Raw genomic sequence first — 13,359 nt, 5'->3', positions numbered from 1 at the left:
TGCTTGAGTTTCCTTTACAAAGCTGATTTAAACAGTTTGTATATCGGGGGCTGAAAGATTGAATCCTGGTTGAGTGAAACTTGTTCCTCTTTAAATTTGCAGATATCACCTGAAGCCTGTTAAAACTCATCACACTTTTATTAACTGGACTGTGGTTGTTTTTTTTACTCATGAATGGAGTGTGCTTCTCTGTGTTAATGTTGCTAACATGGTATGAAAGTCGCTCTTAATCTCGTAGTATCCTGTTATACAGTGACCATAAAAGCTTTCAATAAAAGTGCAATAAATCCTCTGTGGTTGCTGCCATGACCCCCCAAATATTATTTACTTCAAAGAATCAATAAATTCATGCTTTAGGAGCTGAGGTCTGCCATCTGACGCTCAGCTGAGATCTGGTCTGCTGTAGACCCTCTGTTTGGGGGGCGAGTCGCCTGCTTGTATATCTGACACCTGTTGCCTGGCCCGACTCGAGCTCTAATCTGTGTGTGTGTGTGTGTGTGTGACAAGATCTTACTACTGTATGTGTAAGAATGTGCAGTGTGTGCCAGCAGAGGATTCTTCGTGTGTTATTGGACTTGTTCCCTAAATCCCGCTCCGAGAGGATTCAGAGTTTGATGTGAAGTGAGAATTCAAAGACGAGCCATGAAGTCCAACCAGGGAATACACAACCCTTTATTTGATTCAAATCAAAAACACAGTGTCGATATTAAAAGAAAAGCAAATAAAGCCATAAATACATCAGACAGGAACAAAAAGACGCTCTGAGCTTCACATTAACTGAGGTGCTGCGAGTGAGCAGCTGGAACAGAGTAGTGAACATGGAGAGGACTAAATGATCTCTGAGGGTTCAGAGAGCTGAAGCCGTAAGCAGCTGGAGCTTTATTTAACAGCATCACTTCTGCAGCATTCAAGCTTTAATATGATCAAAGTGGATTAAAGGGACTGATCCCGGTGGGAGGGTCGTCATGACATCAGAGTTTGAAACTTTGGTATGATTCTTTTAAAAATCAAACAATAACGATATCTGTTTGAAGACTTCAATCAATCCATCCATCCATCATCTAAATCACTTTTCCCGTTCAGGGTCGCTGGGGGTTGGAGCCAATCACAGCTGTCATTGTCATTTCCCCTTGCAAACATTACAGCATGTGGTGCTTTTATTTTGAAGGTGGACAAACTGAAGTGTGGTGCTTTGTATTGACGAGCTGGTGACTCAAACACTCAGAGGCTCGTCTATAAACGGCCCACTGTGAGCTGAATAAAGTTTTTCTCCGGTGTTGACAGGTCAAAGGTCAACATGTCAATCATGATGTGGGTATTATTAATGCTCCGTTAGCTCCACTTTGTACAACAAGCTAACGAGCACTGCTGTGGGAGTGGCGTCATTTCTGGCTGCTCATGATAGGACGCTCAAACAGGAAACAGTTGAATGAAGCTGATTTTGACGCTGGTTTAAAAAACACCTGGTCTTGAAAAATATCGAAGTATCAAAAAGTCTGACATCTTGGCAACCTCACCCTGCGGAGGTCAAATCCAAAGAAATAATGGAACAGGAAGGAGATAAAGGTTGATGCTTCAGGATAAACTGACATATAAGACAGCTGATGAAAGCAGCGCGTGTGTGAATACAAACACTCAGCAGACGGCGGTCGGCTCCTTCGTTGTTCCACCTGTGAGCAGCTGAGACTACAGAGAGAGGCAGCAGGAAGCGCTTCACACACACACACATACACACACAGCAGGGAGGTATGCAGGTGTGTTCATGTAGATAAAAAAAAAAGGTGCAGAGGTGTGACATGGTGTGTGTGTGTGTGTGTGTGTGTGTGTGTGTGTGTGTGTGTGTGTGTGTGTGTGTGTGTGTGTTCAGGCTCGGTACAGCAGGATCCTCTCAGCACAGTCTTGACCCACCAGCCCGGCGTACTGCTGCACCTCCGCCTCGTCGCTTGAGCCTTTACGCTTACGGGCGTATACGCCGTACGGCATGACGGTCCGTCTGTAGAGAACCAGAACCAGGGCGATGTCCTTCAGCAGCCGAGAGTCTCCTACACACACACGCACACGCACACGCACACGCACACGCACAGGATAATAAAAAGCAGAGCGTTCATGAGCCACACTTCAACATCGTCCTTATTTTCCCTCGTTCTGACGGGTTAACCTCGGAGTGACTTGGCACTGACGCATCATTATTCCCAGAAGCAGTTGGAGGAGCAGAAGTGTTTTAATGCTCTGAACCTGGAGTCGCGGCGGTGCCACGGTGGAGCTCGCTCGTTAGTGGGCCTTGTTTACGCGGCCTCGCTCCACGCTGGCTCGCCACACTCAGCATTTCTTCAGCTCCTGTGTCGGACTCTGCCAGCTCCCATTAGCACACAGAAAAAACGCTTCTAATCTTAAATGTGAAGCTAAGAACGACCCTCTGGAGATCTGGATGGAAAATAGTGTAAAATAAACAATGACCACTAAACCCGCGGCCTCCAGGAGAGAGAGGCCGAGCCAGGCCGTCCACCGCCGGCGCCAAGAGGACACATAAAGAGAGCACAGCAGGGAGGATCAACGAGACCAGAACAACATATATTCTCTTTTGTTCATTTTGTTTGACCTTTCAGAAGGAGTTTATCAGTTATCTATAACTACAACTATCAACTACTACAACTTCAACTATATCTACATATCAACTCGACTCCTTTTCAGAGATTCAAGTCACAATGACGTTTATATTAAAGGTCACATATCCTCCTCCTCTTCAGTGTAAATAAGTCTCAGAGCACCTCAAAACATGTGTGTGAAGTTTCTTTGATCCTGTATTTGATCATGTCTATAAACCCCTCTATTTCAGCCCTGCTCAGAACAGACTGTTTCTGTTTCTAAATATGTAAATGAGCTGTGTCTGACCACGCCCCCTCTCTGGAAGGGCTCGGGTGTCTCGCTCCATGTCCTATTGTTTACGGTGAGAAGGCAGACTCAGAGGGCAGAACAAACACCTAGCTGTGGGAGTGTCACCCACCTGGGGGAGGGGTTACTGCCCTTTGTGATGTCATGAAGGGAAAATCTCCAAACAGCCTGTTTGAGCACACATTTTCTGAAAGTGGAGCAGGCAGAAGACGGAGAGGATGCACTTTTCTCATTATTGGGGGATTTGTTGACAGACTAGAGACACATGTTAGAGTTAGAGAAACATGGTGAAGTGGAGTTTAAATAATTTGTGACCTTTAAAGTTGATGTTACAAACTGCTCATTAACACTCCTGAATCAGAAGAAGAGCATCTGCACTACTAGGTGTATCTGGAGACTTCTGTGTGAATGATGAACGCTGCATGGCCGTTAAGCGCCTCAGTCTGTAAAGTTTACAGCTCGCTCTGTGCAGAAAGAGGGACAGCTCATCGACTTACTGAATACGGGTCACACGGGATCTTCTGACGGGACGATTGGAAGGCCTTCAGTTTGACATCCCGCCGTGTAAGGTATCACTAACACATCCAGCGTTCAGAGACTTCAACTTAAAAAACAAGCCAGAGGAAAGAAGAGAGGCGGGTACAAACAGAAGTCCCTGAGCCCCCCCCATCCCCCCCAATCCCCTCCCCCCCACCTCTATCCATTTATTCTCATATTCTAACATTTTCTGATTTTCAAACCTCACTGTGGATTCATGTTTTATTTATTAACTTCATTTCCTTGCTCAGTTATTCCCTAACCACGGTCTGAAAACTGCTGAGTCAGAGAAGTGAGAAACGCTCGATACAAACTTCTAAATGATGAAAATCAGCAGAACGTTGTGCGGATTACAGACCGGCTTTAAAACACGTTATGTAACCTCCACAGGATCATGAAGAAGGCGTCCTGATGGGAGGAAGTGGATCCCTTCTCCTCCTTCAGGTTCTCTCTGAGTCTCTGTGGTTTACCAGGAGGATGTGTAACGAGATGTTTTTAAAGCTCATAAACTTGTTAGGATTTGAGTTTTTCCAGCGATGGATCACTCAAATAAAAGAGCTCCTATGGTTTTTAAAGGTGTGGTATTAAAGCGTCCTGTGACAGTGTGAAGCCTCTCGGTCCTCTGGCGAGCGTCTCACAGAGCAGATGTTTGAAGACGGTTTATTAACCTCGGCAGTAACGCAGAGCAGAGGCCTCATCGCTCTCTCTGACTCCAAACATCCGCTCCTCACATAAACAGCTTTCACTCCCTCCTCCTCCTCCTCTTCTTTCTGAGGAGATCCAGACCCGCCAGGCCCAGGGACTGAGGTCACAGCTCCTCCAGGGTCGTGGCGAGGAGGAGTGGCGAGGGGTCGGAGGGCGAGTAAGAGGGTCAGAGCCGAGGTGAGGGGCCTTGACACCTCGCCACGCTCCCCTCTCTCTTCACATCCATCTCAACGTAGGCAGGCCACCGGGTTATGACCACTTCCTCTGACCTAATGTTGCTGATGTCTAAAAAGAAAGAGGCTGAAACATTGTGTTGTAAGAAAGCCGCTCTTTGAGATGGAGACCTGGGATCAAGCTCCTGTGTTAGCTCACATCAGTCCAGCTCAGGCCGAGACCCTTCACCCCCACGTTTAAGGAGCAGGAAGCAAAAGATAAAGAACCATCCTTTTTATTCTTATGAAAATGACGGATGGGATCCTGAAGGTCGTAAAAGTGCAGATTACTTCTGATTATAACAAAGGACATCAAGAGTGGAGACTCATGTGTCCCTGCAGCACTCTGAAGGAGAATCGTCAGCGTTATTGCTACACAGTATCGTCTCGAACATTTTCACATCCACTGCAAAAAGAATGAGCTTAAATAAACATCTTAAACGTTAAGCTTCTTGCTCCACAAACGGCTGGAAGTAAACTTCTAAAGTCTGAAGTCCTGCAGCCCTGGTGTCTGTGTGTCGTAACTTTGTGCGTCTCTTTGGCGCCTGCTGGGGGGGGGGGGGTCAGTACTTGTGTCCTTCTTTCTGAGTGTTTATCCTGCTGAGTGAACGATGCCCCGATAAACACTAATATCGGGGCATGTGTGTTGCAGTGTGTGTGTGTTGTTTGTGTGTGTGTATGTGTGTGCATGCGTGCATTGAGGCCTCTGAGCGCTCCATGTGTCAGTAACAGGCTGTAATCACTGTGAACCCGCTGCAGACACAGTCGAGTAAACTTTAGATGATCTGTCTTTACACACCTCATTAGGACAGTTTGTTACCCGGACACACAATCTGACCGCACGACCGGCGCCCCGACACTAATTTTTTCCCTGTGAACGCTGCACGACCATAGACCGTCTGCACGCCATCTCTACCATCTCTGTGCTCTAATGAACCTGCTGCATTATGTTTCCTGTTCTCCAGGATGTTCTTCTCCACTCTTTAGTTCACATTGAGATTCTGTTCAACTGAAGATCAGGAAGACTTTCAGGAGTAGTCCTGGACGAGCACAGGCTGTAACTTTAACCCTCTCGTCCAAATATGGTCACCACTGGCTCCAGAAAACCAGCATGGCGAAGGCTTTAATGTCACACATCAGGCTTCAGACCAAACAGTGACATCATGGTAGCTCCGTCCGTTATTTATGCAGCCTGTGGAGATTTAAAACCATTACCCTCGACCAGGACTTCCCCATGCCTTCATCGGGGCCAACAACAAGCCGCATGAAGACAAACTGCCAATTAGCAGCGCGCCGCAGACGTCCACAGATCGCCATGCTGCTAAGCTGACCATGACACGGGACACGCTGACCTGCTGACTGACCAACGGAAAGCTCCAAACCACCACAACATCCCACAGCCTGGCAGCGGTTCTGAGAGCTACCCATCAACACAGCTAGCACTGAAGCGTGATGACCCAGAGTTTGGACAGCAAGGCCAGAGTCCAGACTGGTCCGAGGTCAACAGTCCGAGCCGGAACGGAGGCACCACAAGAGACACGGATTAATATCAATCTTTGGCGAGAGCGGCTTTGTTCTGTCTTTAAACTTTGTGCCTGTGAAGACATTAGCCAAATTCAGACCGACGCTTGGTTAAGCTGTTAATCGTGATGTAGTAAATGACAGGCCGACTTCTCGTCTTTTAAACGGCCTCACTTCTCCCTCACCTCCACATTATTCAACAACATGAGTTAACCAGTGAGTCATTAAACGTGACGAGTCCTTATTTCCTCACTGGATTTTTAGAGACGGTAAACTTAAACGTTCCTCATCATCACACAACCTGACCTCCACAAAGGGGGTGGAGGAAAGAGCATCTGTGCCAGCGAGGGTTTTTAACGTCTGTACGGCCAAGTATGACCTCACGACTACAAACTCCACATCGTCTTTCCTCCTCCACCTCCCTGCACATCTATCTTCCATTTTATTATTTTTCTCCCATCTTCTGGTGCCAGCACACACCCACAAGCCTCCCTCCCTCTCTCTTCCAATCTCTATAAAATGTTTTTTTTTTTATCTAATGGTGCCCCTTTCTCCGAGAGTCCCGGTCTGCTAGTCAATCACATTCTTGTCCTTTTGAATCTCCTATTTGAGGGATTGATCCCATAAAGACTGCCACTCTGTTTGCACAAAAACAAATTCTCCAATAAATTCTCCATGCATGCTAAAGCAAGTCATGGAGTTCCACAGGGCTCAGTGCTTGGACCGGTTCCTTTCACCTCATACAGTATATGCTTCCTCTAGGTAGGTGGTTCTCAAAAGGTGGAACGGGACCCAAAAGTGGGTCAGGGAGCCATTTTCAGTGGGTCGCAGATGTCTAAAAATTGAGTCAAGAAGTCTACAAACATGTTTTTTTTTTCCTGTTTTGTTTTTCTGTCATGTTTTGTACCGCCTAAGGTCTGATTGTTTGAATTTGGTCGCAATATTTCCTGAACGAGTTTGTGGCTGGTCCTAAAGCTAGACCAGTTGAGATCCACTGCTGTAATATTACAAGGAAACACTCCATATATGATTGTTGATATACAGACGATACTCAGCTGTTCCCTCCAAAAACATGAGTCAGACTAGCGTCTCCTCCGCCATTGTTGTTGTAAATATGATATCAGAAGCCCCGCCTGTTCTTGCTTTTGATTGGTCGTGAAGGAGAAGTGACACAGCTTGCAGATTCAATTGATGCTAAATGTTTGAGTTTGGTTGATGTGCAAGCTGCAGGTGTTCATTATTTTAAAACACATTAAACTTACAAATGCAGCATCGACTCTGGAGAGTGATCAGGGAGAAAGATTCAAGAAACAAGGAGTCAGAAATGAGTCTGTGTTTCTGCCCCGATGCAGGAAATAAAAAGCTCCTCTTTAAAACCTTCAAACCCACGTTCACTTTAATAAACACCCTCGCTGACCCTCATCTCTCACCCCAGCAGGCCAAGCTGTGGGCGTCTGCCAGTCTACCCTCTCTGTGTGGTTTAATTCTGCTGATATCACTGTTCATCTTAAACCAACACAGCCCTTTCATAACGAGCGAGCGGAGGGATCATTTGGACTGCAGGCTGTGAGAACAGAGCTGCAGACCTCTCTGTTTCTGTTCACTGAGTGCACTCTGCCCACAGCTTTCAATACAACATCACTGTGAAACCAGATCACATGCTAATGTAAGAGTTCAGAGGTTCATCCAGAAGAGTGAGGACAGGACTGAAGGGTCCAAAACCAAGCTCAGGGGGGCCGGTGGAAGCCGTCAGATGAAGTGGAACTCCTCTCTTCTCCTACATTTGCTTTCCGTCTCATCTGTTAGACGCACGTTGATCAGAGTTCACGCACACTGCGGCTCTCTGAACATTAACAACATCTCCAGCTGATGTCTTTCAGACTCAGACTTTCACAGAAGTTTTAACTTCATCATGAAACCAGAAGAAGGATTTTAGTCAGGCAGATTCAAGTTAGTTTTGTTTGAATGAAAGCTAGACAGAGGCGTTCGTTAGGACACAAAACGTACAACATCCACAGACGCATTTACCAGTTGACATGGTCACTTTTTGAAGCGTAACACCGGCAAGGACTTTGCTGTTTCTAGCAACAGAAAAAGTGTCCCGTGTGCAGAATTAGCGTCGCAAGTGAACAAAGTGTTTGTTCTGGAGAGGATAAGTTGATCTCCCAGTAAAACCTCGTTAAAAACCCTCCAGAGGAAAAATTGCCTAAAAACAAGCGGAGCACTTTTACAGAAACAGCTGAGAGTGAAGTTGTGAGTCCGCTGCAGATCGTCAGAGTTTTAAAGTTGAACAGCTTTATCCTGTTCAAATCAGCCCGTGTTAGCAGAGGAGGAAACCTCTGTGGCTAATTCATCCACCAATAAAAACTCAAGATACCAGGTTTGTTAAACAAGTTGTTCAACGATGCCGTTTATAAAAAAAAGTGCTCATCGACTTATTCTTCAAACCGACGACTTCCAGATGTGAGCATTCATGATTTTAATGTTATTAATGTATTCTAGGATATGAGCTGCGTGTGGAAACATGTGGTCTCCTCCAGGTTCGGACTTGGTGGTGATATAATAAACAGAAGTGTGAAGTGCTGCGGGGTTGTACCTGCATCGGGATCCTGGTTGAAACGAGCGTAGCGGGAGTTTTCCAGCTGGGGAAGGCATCGCTCGATCGGTACCCAGGCAAAGGTTTCTGGGCACAGGAGGTCTGAAGGCCGGTACTGCCCCTGAGGAGGAGAGAGAGGAGGGGTTACAGCTCCTGCTCAAACAATGGATTTGTTTCAGAAAGAAACAGAATGTGTTCACAGTGTTGGAAACGGTTTTGTTTTTGTGTTGCATCGAGGAAAAACGCCAAACATTTCTTAATACAGCCTCAAGACACATTTTAAACATCCTAACTGGTTAAATATCTGAAAGCTCACAAGAACACCTCCACACACCTGGACATTTAGAGTTAGTAACTATTTTTTATCAGATTATTTACAAATAGAAAATAAATGATGAGAGGCCTGAAACCCTCCTCTCACACTAAACCTGTGAGCTCCGGGGTTAAAGGTTCCACAGGATGTAAACCGACCTCAGGGTCAGGATCAGGGTTGAGACCTGAGTCCAACTCGGCTCTGTTCGAGTCTTTTGTTTGAGTCATGCCTGTGTGTCTGCAGCGCAGAGCAGGAGATGTAAACAAACCAGCATATTGTGCGATTGTGAAACGGGTACGAGAGTGTTTGACCTAACATTTGGGATGGAAAGTAAACCGAGCTGAACAAAAACAGCTGCAGGGGAAAGAAAAAGACAAAACGAGCGAGGGGTTGAATGAGCGGAGAAACAGAAAGAGAGAGAGAGAGAGAGAGAGAGAGTAAACAAGCGGGCGCCTGCAACACACCCGCTGCAACATTTCAACACACACAAAGTTTAAAGTTTCAGACGTTAAACTGGAGGACAAAGACTCCGACGTTTCATGAAAACAGTGTTCATACACAAGCGAGGTGAAGAAGTGGTTATGAACTGTAAATATGAAAACTAAAGGAATCCTGCTGTTTCTGTGCGAGTGCTCCGACCACCTCAGACCTGTCAGCGGGCCCGCATGGAAAATATGCAGCATGTTGTTACACGCAGGACGGGACGCCGTGAGCGTGAAGGAGGCGGCTTCACAAACTCAAGGATCTGCAGATTAACTTAAAGAGACGGCGTTTGCTCTGCAGATTTATACATTTACTAAACAGGTAACCTTTTATTACCAACGAGTCTGTTGTAGATGAAAGCATCCAAATCATATCTCTATCGTCTCATAAACTCAGAGACGCATTTTCAAGCTGCTGCATCAAGTCAGGTGTGATGTCATAGTGAAAAAACCTGCATGGGGTTCACGTGTTTCTCTGTGTGCACTTTAAGAGAAAGTCTAAAAAAAAAAACAGCTAGTAGTGTTTAATCTAAACACACGATACCCTAATGAAAGGACGAGCGCTCAGTGAAGACCCCCCTTGCTCCACTCATGCCCTTTTATCCTACTGATAAGTTAAATAACCTAGCCTAGTTGCCATAGCAACCACAACAGCATTGCCACCTTCAACAGACACCGGCTCAGTACATGCATGCTCCAGGTTGTGACAACCCAGACACCACTCGGCCCCTCTTGGCCTCCTACAAGTCAACCGTGTAGACCGATGGTCAGCGAGAGCCAGGACATCACCGGGCTCGCCATGAGGGATCCTCCCTTCACCGCTGTTTCTTCTGATTAGTCCCACGACACCTCAGGAAGGCTCCATGCCGGCTCACACATCATACCACACGTAGAGTAGAGTTTTAACAAAACCAGATAACTTCACTTCAAAACTATTTGTTACCACAGCAACAGAAATAGAAGTCCAAGGCGGCGTATCTGTTTTTAATTGACAACAGTTGAAGACAAACTCCTGCACTCCGTCTGAATTGTACTAAAACTTTAGCAACTTTTCTGCGCCTGCTAATTCGATAGTTAAAAGATTTCCCAATAAATGGGGTCTGGGTGTTGGCAGGTCTCTGGTACTGCGACGGCCCTAAAGCATCTTAAGAGGACCTCGGTCTTTGAAAGGCTGCGGTACAGAGAGAGAGCGTCAGGGTGAAGCTAAAGGCTGTAGCATGCTTTAAGTGCCTCTGCTAACAGATGGACGGAGGTGGAATGTTATGAATCCGTTGTTAGGACGGACGCACACATTGATCGGATGCTCGCCGTGTCCCAACAACCTGCAGCCGTCTCCAACTGTCAGACACTCTCACACTCTGCCTCACCTCTATGGACTCCATCAACGCACACACACACACACACACACACACACACACACACACACACACACACACACACACACACACACACACACACACACACACACACACACACACACACACACACACACACACACACACACACACACACACACACACACACACACACACACACACACACACACACACACACACACACACACACACACACACACACACACACGCGCGTGTGAACGGAAAAGCTCGTCTTGAAAATAAAAACAGGAGGAGACGAGAAAAACGAAAACATTGAAAAAAGAAAAATGATTTTTGTGGTGGCCAATAACAATCAAGGGGGGCCCATGCCATCCCTGACCACGCCCCTGACCCCCAGATGTTTTCGGCATGTTTGGAGTAGCCGGGCCTCGAGCGACCATGTGATCGGGCCATTAGTATGGTAGCTGGTTCTGAGTTTCACAAGGAAGCAGAAGAAATTATAACTTCACCTCAGTCAAGAGTTATTGAAGTTGCATTTTGGTTTTATCTGATTGTTGTTCTTATTTAGCTCCAATAAACAGACTGACTGTCTTATGAACCCAAACTAATGTGGACAAAGTGTTTCTCTGTCGAGAACGTTTACAAAAGAAAGTTAATAAAGATGAGTCTGTGTTCTTGTAACACTCATCACGGTGTCAAGTGATTCAGACTGAAATATAACCAGTGTGTCCTGCTTCTCTCATAACAGCAGTCCTTCTGATGACTTGAAAAGTTAAGATCATTTGAAATTCCGTCATAAATAAAGAAGATTACTGATTCTGGGAAAAACCTCAGAGCTTCGGATCATCTGTCCCAAAATCATAGATCAAGTTTTACACGGTAAACTTTCAACAGACAGAGAGGCCTCGCTGACCAAAATGAGAGACAGAGTGCGGTCATGGCACTGACACAATTCCTCAATTCTCTCTCTGAAAAGAGGAAAGGATGAAGAGAAAGAAGGGAAAAAAACTTGTACTGCTTGTGTGAAGTCACACCTCCAGATCATGCATCTTCAGTGTCTGCATCTTTATCAAATTATAGCTGCTGCAGCACTTAGGGGTTATATTTAGAAGTAATTTTGCTTTTAGTTATCTAAGCACTTTTTCTCTTAGATCTATGACAAGCTACACTCTGAGCCAAACACGTAAAATGTGGAGGAGAGAGAGAAAACAATTTTTCAACAGCACAAGCAAGAATACAACAACGATGATGGCTGGGGCCTCGACAGCAACCTTAGTAGACAGAAATGTTAAATTGATGTCCCCAAAGAGCAGGATTTTATCTGCATGGCTGTGCTGCAGCTTCACAATTCCTTCTGATAGATTGTGCATAATCGCCGCCCCTCACCATGCTTGTCTGCATGCTTGATGAAAAGGAAATGGGCTCTGTACACGAGAAACCGAAAAGAGGCTTTCTAGAGAATGACTATTACCTCATGAGTGTGTCACTGCAATTTGGAAAGGGGCTCTGAAATATTCCATTTGCTGGTTTTAAATTGCCAACCACCAGGGTGAAAAATACTAAAATCAAATACACTGTCATGCTGATACACAGCTGGCACATGCACACATACACACACCAAAGGCACACCATTGCACTAGGAAATAACAGCAGTTTTGTGTCTAGGTAGCCAAGTATAATAACCGTTTCTCGACGTCTGCGTGCCGCTGGTGCTATAGCTACTTCCCAGCAGATATTTTATGGCGAGACACCAATACATTCTCTAAGTGCTGCTGAGCCATATTGCACCTGGTGCCAGGCTACCACTGTGAGAGCTGTTGTACAACACACAACTGTGAGCCAACAACACATCTAATAGGATGGCTGTCTCTCTAGCCTCCAATCTTCCAAACAAACAATAACATCACCACTTCACTTTCCTCGAAAAGAGAAGAGGAAAGCAGCTGTAACAAGAATGTGTCTTTTCCAATCGAGAGATACAGAGGCTGAAAACAACACTGTGCTGTTTTCAACTTTCTAAGCAAACATCTACATCCTATAAACAGCCAGGTAACGAAGTGAGGACATTTTTAAGATGCAGAGCACCTCATGCAAATCGCTTGACATTTAATCACAACCAAAAAATTGCCTCATGAAAATTTAGTAGGTTGCCGATTCTCCAGACTAACGCTATTCAAGCTAATCAAAAATAAATGTTACAGTAGCAGGATTTTAGAACGCAAGATGGATATGATGAAATCGCCTTCTAATGGAAATGCAACATTTAGGAAAAATATGAGTTAAAGCTGCAAATTTTTCAGCTTTGAACTTACGTTTTCTTTGTGTTTTGGGCTTTTTTTCCACAGAAGAATTTATAAAACCATCTTAACCAATGAATCAATACAAAGACATTTATAAAACATATCAAACTAAGCAGCAGCGTATATGAATTATGGGAATGAAAAACAAGTCAGTTTATGGCTGTGAAATATACAAAATATACAAAACATTCCCAGAACAATGGGTTGATAGTCAAAGTCACTGACTACATTTTCTGTAAATATTTCGAGTGTTGGTCAATGGACATATTTTTGACAGCAAGCATTATTCCTTCATATTTCTTTTAACTACTAACAAATAAAAAAATATAAAACTACTTCCTTCCTGACACCAAAGAAATCTGTTAAACGGAGGACACACAAGGACACTCCAAGAACTTTGGGCTTCATGGAATCCGTAGAAAATATGCTGGGGTTGTTAAAAAAAAAAATATATAAGATAAAAA

The 13,359-nt window shown here is 45.1% G+C and overlaps 1 protein-coding gene across 4 annotated transcripts in view; it reads right to left on the bottom strand.

The window, feature by feature from the left end:
- Positions 1 to 654: 654 nt before the first annotated feature.
- The window catches only part of LOC109987214 (arginyl-tRNA--protein transferase 1), a 61,340-nt gene continuing 48,635 nt past the window's right edge, over positions 655 to 13,359 (bottom strand). For all 4 annotated transcript variants that reach the window (XM_029278114.2, XM_020638231.3, XM_020638232.3 and 1 more), the window contains 2 exons: positions 8,464 to 8,584; positions 655 to 2,042 (listed from right to left, as the gene is read on the bottom strand). In XM_029278114.2, the coding sequence (XP_029133947.2) occupies positions 1,864 to 2,042; positions 8,464 to 8,584 (300 nt within the window). In that variant the 3' untranslated portion in view covers positions 655 to 1,863. The remainder of the gene's footprint in view (positions 2,043 to 8,463; positions 8,585 to 13,359) is intronic.

Source organism: Labrus bergylta, chromosome 10 (genome assembly GCF_963930695.1).
Source record: "Labrus bergylta chromosome 10, fLabBer1.1, whole genome shotgun sequence".
Lineage (NCBI taxonomy): Eukaryota > Metazoa > Chordata > Actinopteri > Labriformes > Labridae > Labrus > Labrus bergylta.
The sequence above is the reverse complement of the archived record's forward strand: the minus strand, read 5'-3'. Positions and strand labels throughout refer to the sequence as shown.